At 43.6% G+C, this 16420-nt stretch overlaps 2 protein-coding genes across 4 annotated transcripts; one reads left to right on the top strand and one right to left on the bottom strand.

The window, feature by feature from the left end:
* Positions 1-2206: 2206 nt before the first annotated feature.
* Positions 2207-6317, top strand: dnajc19 (DnaJ (Hsp40) homolog, subfamily C, member 19). Its single transcript, XM_053863136.1, has 6 exons — positions 2207-2304; positions 2457-2508; positions 2577-2650; positions 5820-5902; positions 5962-6032; positions 6103-6317. Exons 1-6 carry the CDS (start codon positions 2302-2304, stop codon positions 6171-6173), a joined length of 354 nt encoding a protein of 117 aa, XP_053719111.1. The 5' UTR covers positions 2207-2301; the 3' UTR covers positions 6174-6317.
* Positions 6318-9490: 3173 nt separating this feature from the next.
* On the bottom strand, positions 9491-15042 carry ttc14 (tetratricopeptide repeat domain 14). Of its 3 annotated transcripts, XM_053863116.1 has the most exons (12): positions 14707-15042; positions 14389-14513; positions 14114-14313; positions 13924-14008; positions 13735-13864; positions 12181-12336; positions 11720-11791; positions 11538-11657; positions 11337-11459; positions 11133-11250; positions 10243-10343; positions 9491-10183 (listed from the first exon to the last, which is right to left on the bottom strand). In XM_053863116.1, the coding sequence occupies exons 1-12, from the start codon at positions 14832-14834 to the stop codon at positions 9538-9540; spliced, it is 2004 nt and encodes a 667-aa protein (XP_053719091.1). In that variant the 5' UTR covers positions 14835-15042; the 3' UTR covers positions 9491-9537. The 3 variants fall into 3 exon arrangements, with proteins under 3 accessions (XP_053719091.1, XP_053719092.1, XP_053719094.1); XM_053863117.1 differs by lacking the exon at positions 14707-15042 and having other exon boundaries at positions 14407-14513; XM_053863119.1 differs by lacking the exon at positions 10243-10343 and having other exon boundaries at positions 9999-10183.
* Between the last annotated feature and the right edge of the window lie 1378 nt (positions 15043-16420).

Here is a 16420-nt window from a genome sequence, read left to right as displayed (position 1 = left end):
TATACTGTATATAATATATTTAGGGAAAATACATTAAAAAAATGAAATTCACTTTTGTCATAAATATGCCTCTCTGGCCCTGAAGGCCCCACACTGAACTTAAATCTATCTGGGCCATTTTCATTCCACGAATCAAAGTTGTCTTAACAGGGTGGTGCTGTCTTCACCCCTGACCCTCCCAAAATTTCCTGTAGAGTTAAGGTGAGAGCCAAAATACTGCAGTTACAAGTGATGGTTGGTTTGCGACCGCTGACTAGAATGGCAGTTCTCCGTTCTTTTCTGCACCTGATGGGTCAAAATGTGCATCTACACTGTGAGGGAGGGGGAGGTAGGGCTTACCTACCGCCTTGCCGCGCTGTATCGTGGCCGATCCACTGCAATTCAGTGAGTGCTTCCACCAGGTTCGTCCATGGTGCCCTGCTACATTTACCTAACCATTCTGATTTTGTTGCAGGCTGCTTGAATGCACTAATCTTGAGCACAGTAGATTGTTCCAAGTGGAAGCCAGTCGGTGAAAAGCAAAGTGGGCTAAGCACTATACGCAGCCTTTGCATCCCATTTTGCTCTGAAGCGTCCTCATGTTGCATCAGCACCAAGCCATCAGGTGACAGACGAGCGCACGTGAAACCTGACACCACAGTCAAGAGAACGAGCACGTGAGGCAGGTCGAACAGGTTAAATAATCTTTGGCAGGTGATGAACCATTCTTGGTCAGATGGCCATCACCAGACCGTGCTCCAGTGACAAAGGGAGCTAGTGCGGGAGGATGGTCTATAAGTAGCATGCACCACCCACAAAGCTTGGTTATTGATCCCTTTAAATGCCAAAAGTGAACCAAGCAATGCTATTTTGCAACCCATGCTTAGGTTGAAGAAGTCATTTAAAATACGTGTCAGCATGCAATGAGCAGAGGAGGCGTAAAATTATCACTATTGAGCAGCACCACGTCACTGAATTTATTAATGGTAATGGTTAGGATGTGTGTGTGTTGGGGATCTCGCGAGAGTGATGAGGTGCTGGGCTTTTGTTCGAGTTCCAGGTGACAGGTTGTGCGTGCGACTTGAGTTTCGGAGCGAGAAGCACCAGCACGTTGAATAAAGAAGCATCTAATTCTCATCCGTCTCGTCCCTGAATCCTCCGGACATTACAATATCAGGAATAATGTTCACTGCACTACTACCTGATTAGCCAGTTAAACTTTGATTAATAATAGATTTTAATAAAATCACATTTCTCTGACTCTGACATTGTATTTTCTACATATTCAAAATTGAATCAAAGTATTTTCTGATTTTTGTTTTCACCAATCTGTCTCTTCCTGAGTATGTAAGAGAAGGTGTAAGTAAAATAAATTTCATATAGTTCTGTTTTACATAAAATAAAATTTGAAATTGCAATGCAGTACTACAATTTTTAAATCAGCTAATGAAGAAAAATCAACAAAAAGTGTAGGGAGTCAAAACTGCCTAAAAAGGCAGAAAGCCTTCTGTTGAAGACAAGCAGCCCAGGTTTTCATGCGCAAAATTGTCCTTTTACTTACAGAAATGAGACACCCCACCAAGATGCAATAGACAATTCAATAAACTACATCAACAAAACAAAGTTTGAGTTTTCTTAAATGTACAACTTTAGAGGTCGGACACGAAGTCCATGAGTTTAATATTTATATTAGAATCAGAATCGGAATCACAATCAGAATCAGCATTATTGCCAAGGTCAGTGAGGATCCCTAGGAAACTGGGAAAGTGCTTTGGTACAACGTGCAACAATGAACAAAAACAAAAGAATAATAATAATAAATAAATAAACAAAACAAATAAAATAAAATATTCATGAATGAAATAGATCAAATAAATAATAATAATAATCCCACAGTGGCATTTGTTGCAAGACCCTGTTCTCATCCTCGTCCCCTCTAAAGTGATTCTTCGAACCAAAGTCAATTTTATGTAAATAAGTATAAAATTTAAATTAAATCCCCTGCAACATCATTTAACTCACTTACAGAAGTCTCACGCGACGCGGCTTCAGTGTAGTGTCTAGAAAACGTGTGTGTGTAAGACGGTTACGTTGCTCAAGAATATAGGAGGGGAAAATGTGTTTTTAATATTTATTTGATAATTTGCAATAAACGATTTACTTTGAGAAATTTTACATTATTATTTTATAAATAATAACGAAATCATTTACTTCCGGTTTATGACGTAATGTCTGATGTCATTTCCGACGAGGAAACGTGATTCGCGGAGCGGTCAAAGAGTCACCTGAGTCGTTTGGACGGTACCGAAGCTCTGCGGCGAGATGGTGCGTTCTGAGTCGATCGATAAGTTTGTCACCTATCCGCGGTGCACTACCGGCTTTGGTTCGGCTGGATTAGACGTCCGGCCGAACCAAAGCCGGACACCCGCCCGTGATCGCCAGTTTCACGTGCTCACCCACCGATGCTGTGTCCTCAGGCGGGGTCGATGGCAGCGGCGGGTCTGGTCCTGGCAGCGGTCGGGTTCGCCGGTAAGCGTAAACACGTGACTCAAGCGGCAGAAGATGGCCCGACCAGCTGACAGCTGTTTGTTTACCAGGTCGACTCGCGGTTCAAGCCGTGAAGCAAATGGACCCGCAAGTCAAACAAGTTCTGCAGAGCTTCCCAAAGACGGTAAATCCCCCGGTCACCATGGCAACAGCCCCTACATTTTGGAGCGACTCAGACTTCAACTTTTAATGCAAAAATGCATGTAATGGAACGTTTCTTCGTCGAATCTCTTCATTTTGGTGTGAAAAGTAATATTTGAAGTCGTTAAAAGTTCACGTTTGTTCAAAGTCATCATTATCAATGCTTTGACCTTCAGTATATACAACTATATACAACAAGCACAAAGTATTCAAATGTCATGTGTGTCCGCTAGAGATTTGACAAAACATTATTTTAAAACTTTATTATTATTATATATTTCCATGTCATCGACTGAAAAGCTTACGTGATGGCATCTCTGAAAGTGAAGAACTAGATGAAGTTAATTCACATGGCAAAGCCATGGCACTCTTATTTTACTATGATGCCATACTGTTTGTAGGAAAAAACATTTTGTGATAAAATGTTCCCATACCACTACGGCACACCTGCAGATGTGCTTGTCCGAGGATGAAGAGTTCTGCTCTTGACTGATCACTAGTCTTTTTTCCTAGTGTTGAAGGGAGCTGAGAGACTGTTGCTCTGTGATGGTGTGATCTTGGCAACTGACAGGTGAAGGATGGGTTCAGCATGTCAAGACTGCTAGGGCTGGTACTCAGCAGTGTAACACTTGACGACATCATCAAATAAAGCTGCTCGGAATGCCAATATACCAATATATACAATTGTCATCAAGTTATTTTAACAGCCTTTCATGGCCAGATTTTGTTTTTGTTTACTAACTAGGGCTGTGTATTGGCAGGAATCTGGCGATGGGATACAAGAGTGAAAATACGATAAATTTTGATGTTGAATATGTAGCAAAATTATGTTAATAATACAATAACAATAATAATTTTGGATGTGCCAATACCCTTTTTCTTCCCTAAACAAGTAGTACTTGCATTTGAGTACTCACTACTTTCAGTACTTTCGCTATTACCCATTAAGTTACTTTATTTATAAATGTATATACTGTATATATATATAGCGTTATTTGAGCAACATCCCTCGGTATGTTTTGGTGGTCATAACTGACATTCAAAATCTCTGCGCTGCACTAAAGTAGTATCGGTTTTGTCGCATCGGTGGCCGATTCTATGAGTTTGAATTCTCAAGCCTGGTATCGGACCAATACCCGATACCTGTATCGGTGCATCCCTAATAATATGAATAATAACAACAACAGTGAGAGTTGAGCACTTGTGATATCATGCACATTGAAGCTAAATTATCGTTTTGAAATCAGTCCAGTTAAACCGTCAGCTACATTTCACGGTTTCAAATGGTAGTGGTCCACTTCGCTAACCCTAACTGTGGCTTGATTTATTACAGGGAGCTGAAGGAAGAAGTTCTTTCTACTGAATGTTCAACCTAAAAAAAACCCTGAAATTGACCTCAAAAGACACATTAATCCACGTATTTATTTATAAAATATCAATATTGCACACATGTATTTAATCTAAGAAAAAAAAAAAGAATTTAAAAAGTTGAATCTCCTCACTGTGGGAATAATAAAGGCCATCTAATCTATTGAAGTATCGATGCAGTATCATACCATCAAGTATCATGATATTTGAGTGCATCACTGGTTTCTTACACCCCCAGAATGGGGGGGTCATTTTAACCATTCTAACTCATACAAAATAGGGCAATGGGTAACATCAACGCAGAGGCAAATTTGGAATTTGGATATGAAGTTGAGTCAATGATACTAATACATTTTTGTGTTGAGTCACCGCTGCTCAGTACCATAGACATTGTTGTTATTACCAGTGCATTTATTATGATCGTTTTACAGTTAGTGAAGTGTTTTTATCACAGTATGGTTATTGATATTTCCATGAGCATAATAATTTCATTATTATTATTATTCTCTCTATTATCATTATACTATTATTATCATTACTATCACTATTCTTATGAGCAAATGAGTAGCATATAGCTGTAAGCAGCATCTTGCTCCAGTTGGGTCAGATGACATAATAGAATTCGTATTTGGGTAGCAAAACTGACATTTTGAAAATACTTAAGCTGCTACACTTATGGAGAGTTCAGGTCTGTGGTGTGTTATATTTTTTCTTTTGCACAGCTCTGTGGGAGCAGAATAATAACAATAGAGTGTTGGCTATTTGACATTCCAGTTCTTACTTTCAGGGCGGGTTTTGAATGTCTCTAAATAAATTGGTTCGAGGTCCAATTCTTGTGAGACGATTTGCTTCATTTCATATCGAATATAAGACCATATCGGCCAGCTGAAATACAAACCTGTCTCTGGGCTACTTGATGTGGGTGAAAATGAACACAAGAATAGATTTGCTCAATTCCACAGGCATTTCAAATGATAGTGGACCAACCACAGCCAGCAGTGGAGCCAGTTACATTCAACAAAATACTGCAATTTCAAATAATGTTCAGGATACAACATGTAGTCAGGTTCATAAATACGCAACCCATTTCTCATCTTCTGGCTCTAAAACCATCACAGGAGATTTGAAATGAAACACGTGTTCAACATCAGACTCTTGGCTTATGGCAGAGAATCTTACAGAGATGGCATCTTCCGCAAGAGTCCTTTCACAGAGCTGTCAAATGACTGGCTCCTTGTTGTGACTCCTCCCATAATTTGGAAGATATTTCAGCTGGAAAAAAACCTTGCTCCCATTGCGCAGTGTTGCCATCGATGACGCTCCCACGCCCCAGCTGGGGCTCCACTGTGTGCGCTTGCTCTACGCACGCTAACATTGGGGTGTAGTTGACAGCTACGGTGACTGACTTTACTGTAGATGCTTTCTTTTTTCAGTCCTTCATTTAAGCAGATATTAATGTTCAAAGCAGCATCTTTACAGATCCAGGACATGGTCTACCACAAGTTGTTTTCAGTGAGGTTGCTCCAGCAACACAATCACCTCGCAGTCAGAGGCGTTTCATTGTTTTTAAAGAGCTACATTCCTTCCCTTCAGACACTTAAGTCTGAAATGATAGACAGAAATAGTCCGTTTGTTTCCCTGCTCTTGAATGTGCAAAGTGACTCCAAATTGGGTGATAATTCCATCCTCCGTTTAGAGATCACAGTGAGCTTGAAAGGGTCATGTGATCTACGGTTGGATGAATGAATGGATGCATGTCCTCTTAAACAGACTTTTTTTTTCAGGCGTTTGGCGGCTCCAGTTACTATCGCGGAGGATTTGAACCAAAGATGACGAAAAGGGAAGCGGCACTGGTTCTGGGTGTTAGGTATGACATCATCGTTGTCGTCATCACACACACATTTGTAATGACAGCATGTGTTTTAGTCCGACTGCCAACAGGAACAAGATCAGAGAAGCACACAGGAAGTTGATGATCCTGAACCATCCTGACCGAGGTAAAATTATATTGGTGCTGGGCCTCCTCCGTTGTGGGCTAACATGTGCTGCATCCTCTCACCGTTTCAGGTGGCTCGCCGTACCTTGCTGCCAAGATCAATGAGGCTAAAGATCTGATTGAAGGACAGGCGAAGAAGTAACTGTCATCCCTAGGATCATCGGACCATAACTGCACACGTCATCTCCGTCTGCAGCGCCACCAGTCACACGACCGGCCATTGTTTTGCTTCGAACTCTAATATTGAATAAAGGGACTTTCACTTTTGACCTCCTGTGTAAACTCCCTGACTGCGAGAGGTTGAGGTCCTGGCTGGTGCTGGGTCTGCCGCTCCCAGAACCTGACCTGAGGTGTGACGCTCAGCGCTGAGTCGGCTTCTTTTCCTGGCAATTGGACCATGACGTGAATTTAGCTTCATATTGGAGCAGATTGAAGGTTTTAGTCCAGAACTGGGATCCGGAGACTTGGAACTTAAAACTGTTTAAGTGTGAAGGCGAAGAGAGAGAGAGACACACACACATACACACACACACACACACACACACTGCTGGCTTGTAATGTGCCCTGCTGCTGAGGGCCTCTGCAGTTGATGTCTCATCTTTGAATGTTGGTCTTGTGCTTTGGGCTTACAACGCAGCCCTGCTCTGGAGAAGTGAGACCGTTTCCACGGTGACCACAGCATCAGATTTTGTTGTTTATATCCTTGCAGTCCCTTTGGCCGACTGTTGATCTTTATTATTGATATTATTATTTTGTTTTAGCTATTTTTGGTGGCAAGTGTTTTGCCTGTGCAGTGACTGTTGTTCTTTGTCGCATGGCAAACTTCCTTTCTTGCAAAAAAAAAAAAAAAAGAAACCTGGTAGTAGTTTTTAAGAAGCAACGGCGGCCGGTTTCTGCTGAGAGGAGATTTGACTCCAGCGGTTCCACGAATTCAGAGCTCATTCCTGGTGGCTTATGCTAAGCTTGTTAGCATGTGTGATGGCGCCACCGATAGGAAGCCGGACCAGAACGCAGCGGAATTAAGTGTGATCTCGGGCTGCAGCAAGTTTGTGCAGGATATTATAATAACTGTTCTAATCTACTTAGTGGAGGAGCAGAGTTCAAATGTGTTTCTAAATTCAGCTCCTGTGGAAATGAGAAAATATAAGATGTTTATGCAGCAGAATTCACCTCAACACTGCTCTCTAGTCGTCCAAATAAAAAGCTGGAGTGGTGAGAACCTAATGGATGATTAAAAGGTAAGAGATATGACGCAAAATCCAAACCCATTTCAGTCTCTCGGCTCACAGTGGTACCTGCGCTTCCCCACGTGCATCTGAAATGTCCACATTTTCGTTGAGACCTATTTGAACCTGCTGACAGACGAGGCAGATCGACCCTTTGATCGTCCCCGTGTTGTCGTCACAGAGGAAACACGGCGCAGATTAACAGTCGGCCTGGAGTGAGCAGACAAAGCAGCTGCAGCGCACACACACACACACACACGCACAAGGTAAGAACCTTAGCAAGGATCAGCGGAACACACTGCAGAACAATAACTTCCTCAGCAGTCATCATCACGGCACTCCGCCGTCCATCTCCTCACCCCCCACGTTGACCTTTGACCTTCACAGAAAACCGCAAATACCTATAAACCAGCAGATAGTGGTCTGCGGCTGGCGCAGAAACGTGCATATGCTGCGGGAGACATCGTTCTGGAGAAATTAGCAATCACAGCTGTAATTTAAAGAACCGGTTAATCCTGAAACCAAGGCCACTCCAGAATTCCGCTTCAAATGGAACATTTCTATTCCAATATTTTGATAGCATCTGAATCGTGCAGCCAAATTTATTCCAGTTGTATTATTGAGCCAATAATGAGTGCAGATTGTTTAATGCCAGTTAAAAGAGGAGAGGGGCTTCTGGGGGCTCGGAGGGGGGCGTCACTAATGATATAAGAGCAGCATCTGCAGATCTCCTCAAATCCTAATGTCGCTCCTGTCCCTCTCTAATGCAAACCAAATGAGCTGCTGCCGGAATAAGAAGCTTCCAGAATTAGTTTCCGTTTGCAGAAAATTGCTGGAAAAAAAAACACGAGTAGTTTTATCTTTAAATTTCACTCCAGAAGCAGAAGAAGAGGCGGACCCTCCCCGACATTATTTAGAGCGCGTTCCATCAGTAGCAGCAGCCAGAAATAACATTGTGCAAATTCTATGCATGTTAATGATAAATAAGAATCCACCTGCTCTCAGATAAAATGAGTTTAATTCCCCCCCAAACCCCTCCCCCACTCGCCCCCTCCTCGCCCTCCCCCGCATCGGCCCGGCCTTTTAGAAATTACTTATGCGCGCCTATTATTAAAAAAGGAGCAGAGCAAATGAGAAAGAAACGCTATCTCTGCAGAGAGGAGCTGCTGCAGCGACTCAGTCAGCGTTTGTCACACACACGCTCGCTCGCTCGCTCCCTCACACAAGCACACACGGGGAAAATCATGTTTGGTGTGTGGGTCAGCATCTCCAGAACATCACAAACTTCAGCATTCAGCAGATAAGTCAACACTTATTTCAGCTCCTCAGAAACCATGGCTCCCGACTCCAGCAAGACATATTAGACTAGTACCAGGGGCGAGCGGGCTTTTCTACTTACAAGGCAGCACGAGGTGCTGGTGAAAATCCCAGTACATCGGCAGTTGCTCAAACACTGATGGGCCACCGAAAAAAATACTTCAGTGCATCAGCGGTCCTCTGAAACAAGTCTTTCTGGTCAGGTTCTACAGGCCATGATGAGGTTCCGGCTCCAGAGGAGGAACCCTGGATGTGTATCAGTATAAACACAAACCCTAGCCAAACCCAGTCAACTATAGGAACAGAGCCACCACAAGGGTCGCACCTCACACAGAACAGGACTCTTTTAAGAAGTCTTATTTTAACATCCTTAAAGGTTTGAACTCCATCAGCATTATCACTCGTTTGCTCTCCTTTATAATAATAACAGTTGATGACGACGGCAGGATAAACAAACGTGCAGAACGTTCACCACAGAGGGAGTTCCGCATCACCTTCTGTCACAGATGAAATCCTGTCAGCCGTCGATTCATCAGTCGCTCTAACCTGGGACTTGCACCCTTGGTGTTCCACTGCCCTCTAGCGGCTTAGAGTTCCACTGCGAGTAACAGACTCGCCAAAGACAAAACCATGGTATGGTGGTAACATACTCATGGGTATACAATACCTCTCAAACCTCTTCCTCATCCCTAGAGAGTCTTTTGTTGTGAGGCCCCACACCAAAAAAATATTTTTCCCCTGACAAAGGACCAAACAGCCCAAGTTCAGCAGCGCTGATGTAGCAGTGAAACTAGGGAAAGAGGAGGCATGTGAGGCTTGTGACGTGCACCACGGATCATTTCAGCAAGATAAAGCAGAAAAGAGTCTTAAAAGAGAAAGAAAATTTATTGACTGAGATGACAAACATCCGATCAATACAGACTGAAAAGCGAAAGCATAACCTTTCTCCACCAGGGGACAACATCACTTCCTCTCTCCTGCACAACCCGAACCCTTTTTGGACCTCTCAAATTTGGCTATCTGGTCGAAAATCTGGGCCAAGTCCGCCGGTACCTTCTTTTGAGGTCCGGCAGTCACGGTACCATTCCCAAGCTCCTCTCTACTCTGGTACCTTCTAGTAGAGTCAGGCTCCGATCTAGAACCAGAACCACTGAAACAATCAGCAGTAGGCCCGTGACTCGAGTGGGAGGCACTGCCCCTCCCCTGCACTCCCACACCTGCATCTCTGCTCTGACCCCTCCCCTCCCTGCTCCTCCCTTCACTCGCATCTGAACTTCTGCGTCTCTTTGTCTCCTCATGTGATCTGTCAACAAACTCGGAGGAGTTTGCTGCTGCAGAGAGAAGCTGATGGAAGCTCCCTGCTTCACCCCGCTCTTCCTCTGCTGGAGCAAACCCCTCCTGCTGGAGGAAAGTGGCAGTGGTGTTCGCAGGACACCACTCGTCCTCCTCATCCGTCTCACCCTTCATGCTCTTCCGTTTATTCTCCCGCTCTGACTTCCTCCTTTTCTTCTTCTTTCTCTTTTTTGCTCTCCTGTGAGAGGAAGATGAGGAGGAGGAGGAGGAGGAGGAAGAGCTTTCAGAAGATGACCTTTTTCTTCTCTTCTTCAACCTGCAAGAAACAGATGAACTTGACCTCCAGACTCTGCAGCAGATCTTCACAGAACTCACCTCTTCTCCTCTTTTAAGATCTTACGCAGCTTCTGAGCACTGCTGCGACTGCTGCTCGCTTCCTTCTCCTCCTTCGCTTCTTCACGCAGTTGTATTGACTTCTATTTTAGTGTTGATAGTCGATAAACACGACCAACACACCGCAAAAAATCAAAAGTGGGACCCACCAGAGATGACCAGTGCCACCAACAGCAACAATTGACGGTTTCATTCAGCCGCGTTTGTTCATCCAGTGTAGTTCATGTTACACATTGTGTGTTTGTTTGGTTGGAATTTTGGTGATTTTTTTTTTGTGTGAATTACACCATTGTTATTATTATTTATCACATCCCATTTGTTTCATACATTTTAGTTTGTCCGTCGCATAATGGTTTAGATGAAATGAGGTATGTTTATGTTCACAAGCAAAGATACGTTTTACCGTTTTTTTGGAGCAAAGCAGCATTCAGGTGGTGACATCATCAGCAAGAACCCCACAAGTCACATGACCAGGCCACGGAGGTCAAAGGACAGCGTTCCAGAGTCAAAAAGACATGCAAGGAAATCCTCATCAGTATTACATATCTAAGTGTATGTGTGTGTGCTTCTTTATCCTGCCTTGTGGGAACCAATTCTTGACAAAACACTATGCAAATTCCTTAGTGGAGACCATTTGGTGGGGTCATTAAAATTGGTTTCAAGTTTGGTTAAGAGCCCTGGTTCAGGTTAGCCAGGTGTTTTGGTTGGTTAGGTATAGGGTGATGACGTCCCCACAAGGAGGAGTGTGTGTGTGTGAAATATCAGCAGATGAAAATAACTTTGAAGTGAAAATGTTCACACATTTGTTTTTTATTATTATCAAACACACAGGAGGCATGCGTGTGTGTGCATGTGTGTGTGTGCGTGTTCACCTTTATCATGTCTGTGATTTTGCTGAGGGCTGCCTTGGCCTCAGTGTTGGAGCTATCAAGCTCCGAGGCTTTCCTGTACAAGCTTTCTGCAGTGACCAGCTGGTCCTGCTCTTCCAGCCTGCAAGAGCACGGGCAGAATGACAGGCGTGTTATGAGACTACATGTTGTGTACATGTTTGTTAGGAGTTAAGACAAAAGTTATACCGTTTCCCTCGCTCCACCAGCGTCTGGCTGAGATACTTCCCAGCATTACGGTGCTCCGGACACAACTTAAGCGCCAACTCAAAATCACTGATGGACTTCAGGAGGCTTCCTTTGTTTGCGTAACTAATGTGTTGAGGAGCAGATTGATGAATGGCATAACATGGAGCGTAAGAACGAACTCAGTGGCGTGCGCACACTCACAGAGCTCCTCGAGCCACCAGCGCTTCGATGTTGTTGTCGTCGATCTCCAGGGCTTTGTTATACTCGTTCATGGCGTCCACATGTCGGCCGTGCTTGAAATGCTCCACTCCAGAACGCACGCTGAAAGAAACATCATGAGAGGATGGATCCTGGCAGGAGAGATGCGTCGATGAGGGACCCACCATTTCAGGGCCCATGACGTCGACTGCTTCTTCCTGATGGCCACTGCAAAATCTTCTTCCAAGAAAAGTTCACTGCAGCAGAAAACAAAAAAGTTGTCGCATGCTTTTTCATTTTTGGTATGTTTAATTATTAAGACGCGTGTTCACATGATAAAGATATGTTAAGCGCCGGGAGAACTTCTGTTATGAAGTTAAATAAAATATTCAGGAAGCAAACAAAATTCACAAGTACTTCACAGCCATTCTCTTCCAGTATTTGTTTCATAACACAAAAATACAAAACAGGTAACTGTCCATATCTTTTATTTGGCTGACTCAGGTCTTTTGAAGTAAGAATTTCACAGTAGTTATATTCATCATCATCTGTTCTTGGGGAGGAAAGACTTGTAAATTTGCCATCCACGTGACGATGACACGCGCAGACACACTGTTCCTGGTTCTCAATTTGAGTATACAAGTACCTCTGAAGTCCTCGCATCAGAGAGGGGGGCCGGCTGTCACTCACTCCCATGTGATGAAGAAGGTAGTTAACCACGGAGGGATTGTGGTAACCATGGCAACACTTCAGCAGATCTTCGTACGTGTCTCCAGAGTCAAGACCGTCTGACGAACTTGGTCTGAGGAAAGAAAAGTAGGAGGTTCGTCACAAAACTAAACATGTTCAAAATATTCACAGTAGAATTTGTACATAAGTCCTGCACATCGAAAACCCTTCGTTTCACAGGAGCTGAAATCTAGAAACTTGAATGAGACAGAAAAAATGGATGAACTGATCCAGTGTCCTAAGACTGCAATAGCGAGTTTGAGGCCCCTGCTTTAGAGTGTTGTGTATCAGTACGTGCAGAGAAAAGTGTGTTGTTATTGGCACAGCGTTGTGTCATTATACCAATTATTTTTCATGAAATTTCAGTTAGTTTTAACTAAGCATTAGAAAAATGCTTCATGTTTAAATCTTATTAGTTTTAGAGATTTTTTTTCCCCTTCAACAAGAGGTATTGGAATGAGACAGAAGTAGGTCACAAAAATAGTCAGAAATAAAAACCAAGTATGGAAAGGTGACACTTCTGCTCAACTACCACCATCGTACTAGTCAGTACTGTCAACACAAGTGACGCCACTGACTTGACATGCCGCACCTGGCATACAGCAGTGATGCAAAACCAGTCGAGCTGGAATAAACAAACAGTCACAAGAACTGCATAAGTGCAGTCAATCAATCGGCCAGCGATCATGACCGGCCGATCTCAGTGTGATCGGTGACTGCCGATCACAACAACCGATCACGTGTGACAGCCAGCGCTCTGATGAAGCCCCGCTGGTTGTAATGCGTCTTCTCTACCATACTCACGGTTCACTCGGCAGCAGCGACATTCGGAATGCGAAGAAATAGTTATTAATTTAACCAAACTAGATGAGCAGCCTTTCTCAGGTACTGTTTACGCAGAGACGGAAGCAGAAACGACTGGATCCGACACCGTTTTGGAGTCGGGTGCAGCGTTCATCCGCCACCTGAATCTGAAACTTTTAAAAACATCTGGAGTGTAAACTTTCATAAATGCAGTGTTTTCTGTCTCGTGTGCTGTGCTGCCCACAGCACTGGACTTCGTGGAATTCACACGCTCGCTGTTTGTCAACTGATCCGTCACCCTGTGTAAATATTTCACAGACATAGCAGAGTCTAGAGATTCACCAAACAAACGTCTCACATCAAATTAATTTTTTTTTAAGTTGTCCTTTTGACAGAATAGTTTTTCTATCGTTTGCCTCCTTGAAGAGGTATATTAAAACATATCTGAATTAAAATGACTGAAAGGTTCATTTTTTCACACCATGTACACAGAAGGTCTTATCATTTGATCATCCATGTGATCGGTATCAGCGATTGGTGGTGATCGGCAATCTGGCTGATCGTATCTGTGACCGGCAGCAAAACCCCTGCTCGGATTTCTATAACATTGTTACCCGTGGAGTGTTGTAAGTGGTTACCCACACTGCAGAGTGTAGTGTGTTGTTACCTGTAATGAGTTAGGAGCTCATCGCGACTAATGACTCCGAGTTCGGTGGAGTTCGATCTTCGCGTTAAGGAGCTCTGGTGAAGCGAGACGGTGATCTTCTCTTGAAATCGGTCGATATCTTTCACTGCAGCTGCAGAAACACACTGGCTTCAGGTCTGGTTCGTACGTAAAGTCTGGTCCAGGACTGACCTCTGATCAGGTCTCCCGTCTGGTAATAGGACAGTGGATCGTCGTGGCTGCTACTGGAGGGAATCTCTCGGACATGACACAGAGCCTGGAAGATGTCGGCCAGATGAATCAAGAACAAATGGTGGAGCTGGGGCTGGGGTCAGCAATCATGTTGGTGAACCCTGAGCAGGAGGTGGTATGGGGGACTCACGGTCAGTTCCAGGTCCTCGATGGCTCGCCTCAACCCTCCAGCCGTGCAGAGTAGAGTCAGGAAGAAACCATATTCACGTATGTTGTTGATCCTGCCAATCAGCACATCTCCTCGCTCCAGGTCCCGAAACAACATGGCCCTCCTCTCTTCATAGGTCACGTCGATGAACCCATCCAGCGGTGGCATGACAGCAAACGCTTCTGAGACCAAAGTTGTGAAGATATTGGGGAATGATTCATGCCTCTTTCTGAACAACACGTGATGTCATCGTCAACCTGTGGCTTCATCCTCACAGACATCTTCATCTTTGGGAGCTGCAGTTTTCCAAGCAGGACTGAAGAGAATGTCTGCTTTTCTGGCAACAAACTGCTCCACGAGAGAACTTCCGCATCCAGCACCGCTGCAGGAGAACAGACAAAATTAGCTGCAGATGAACTTGGGCGCGGGACCCACAGGGGAGACGGGACCGCTACCTTCTGTGGAGGAGCAGGAGGTGACAGGAGAGACACACACACACACAGACACGCGCACGCAGGGACACGTCGATTAAAAAGCAGCACAGCAGAATGGATGTGAGAAACACACGACCGTACCTCTTGTGCTTGTCCAGATCCTGGACCACCAGCTGGAAGTTGGGGTTTTCCTTCTGTTCACACCTCAGCCTTCGGAACAAAGACTCTCCGTGGAGGTTCAGACTCTGCTTCAGCAGGTCCAGGTCCATGTCCGGAACCGAAATCAGACCATGCTGCTGAACTCGCGGACCAAGCTCGGTTTATTCCTCGGTTGATCCCTCTCCTTATGTTATATCACATTCACGCACAACCGAACGTTGACCACTTTAACGCTCCATTAAACAAACGCACTCTTATAAGTAACCACCCCCCAAAAAAAACTATGCAGACCGAAGACAGGATAGCGCATGCGCGGTATTGAGTGTTCACCACAAACTGTCCGTGGGAAACGTGAACCATTCCACAAGTTCCTACGTGAATGTGAATGTGGTACTGTATTGGCTTTCCATTGGCAACCCATAAATAAGGAAAAAACAAACATAAAAAACAATATCTGTGTTCTTCATGTTCATGGCTGAGTCACACGGACACAAATTTGACTGGTACTGATCATTGGTAAAGACTATGTTCTTGTTGGCTACCGGAACAATTATTCAGCAGTTTACTTACTTTTACTGCTGCAATTATTATTATCTGAAACAACAAGCGACAGGTTCAGTTCAGTCCGCAATATTATTGTCGCTCAGAAATGTGTTTATAGTATATATATATGTGAACTTCAGCACTTGAGACAGACCTCTGATTTAATTTATTCTGCAACCATTTGGGGATTATCAAAGAACACCCCTAGCGCTCAAAAATAGAGCCATATGTCAATGTTTTGAGCTCCACAGCGAACTTCAAATGTTAATAATGGAATATATAATGTCGACTGAAGCCAAGAATTCTACTTAAATATACTGTTGTTGTAAAAAATGGAAAAACTCCTTGTATGACTATGTCACGTACGTAGCACGAGTCACTAAACATACTATAGGTAAAATATGAGTAATAAATCACATTAATATAGACAAGTTTCCAAAGCCAAACTTATGCCTTTGAAAGCCAAATGTCATTGTAAATTATGATTAAATAAATTATTATTATCCGCGACGTTTACTCTGTTTCATTGTTTAGTAAGTTTTAGGATTTGGACTTTTTGGCGTTTTATGACGATATTTTTGCTTTTGCTGGAGTATGACTGTCTAGAAGAAACGCAACTTTAACTCTGTTGCATCTGTTCCTCACAGCTCCGAGGTTTTATTTGACATGTTTATGAACATCTCTGCAGTAGATTATTTCAATATTATTTTATTACTTTATTTTATTGACTATTTGGAGTGGTAGGGGTCCGATTGTGGTCTATATTGCATACTAATGAGCAAATAAAGATTCTAAAGCAGTTAAATGCAACACGATGGCAGCTGCATGAGGAGGCACTGGTCTGTATTTGTTAAATTCCTCCATGATGCAACAGTAGAGCCCCATGAATTACACCTCTGATTCTCTTGTCTTCAGGTTGTCAATAGGGCTCCATTCCATCACGTTATGAGTCTCACTGTAAATCACACCACTCCATTCAACAACTCTAAAGCACATCACCAGCATCCAGGAACAATGACTTGAATTGCTTGAAGGCTCTTTTTTCTTGAATCTGCATATGCGCCACTGACTCAGTCGACTATTCTGTTTTGTTTGAAGTTGAAGAAAATTTGTGTTCCACGAAAAGCATATGAAGCGTCTGGTTTGGCTGAGA

This window comes from Synchiropus splendidus, chromosome 4 (assembly GCF_027744825.2).
Source record: "Synchiropus splendidus isolate RoL2022-P1 chromosome 4, RoL_Sspl_1.0, whole genome shotgun sequence".
Lineage (NCBI taxonomy): Eukaryota > Metazoa > Chordata > Actinopteri > Syngnathiformes > Callionymidae > Synchiropus > Synchiropus splendidus.
Note: the sequence above shows the minus strand (reverse complement) of the source record. Positions and strands in the feature narration are given on the sequence as shown.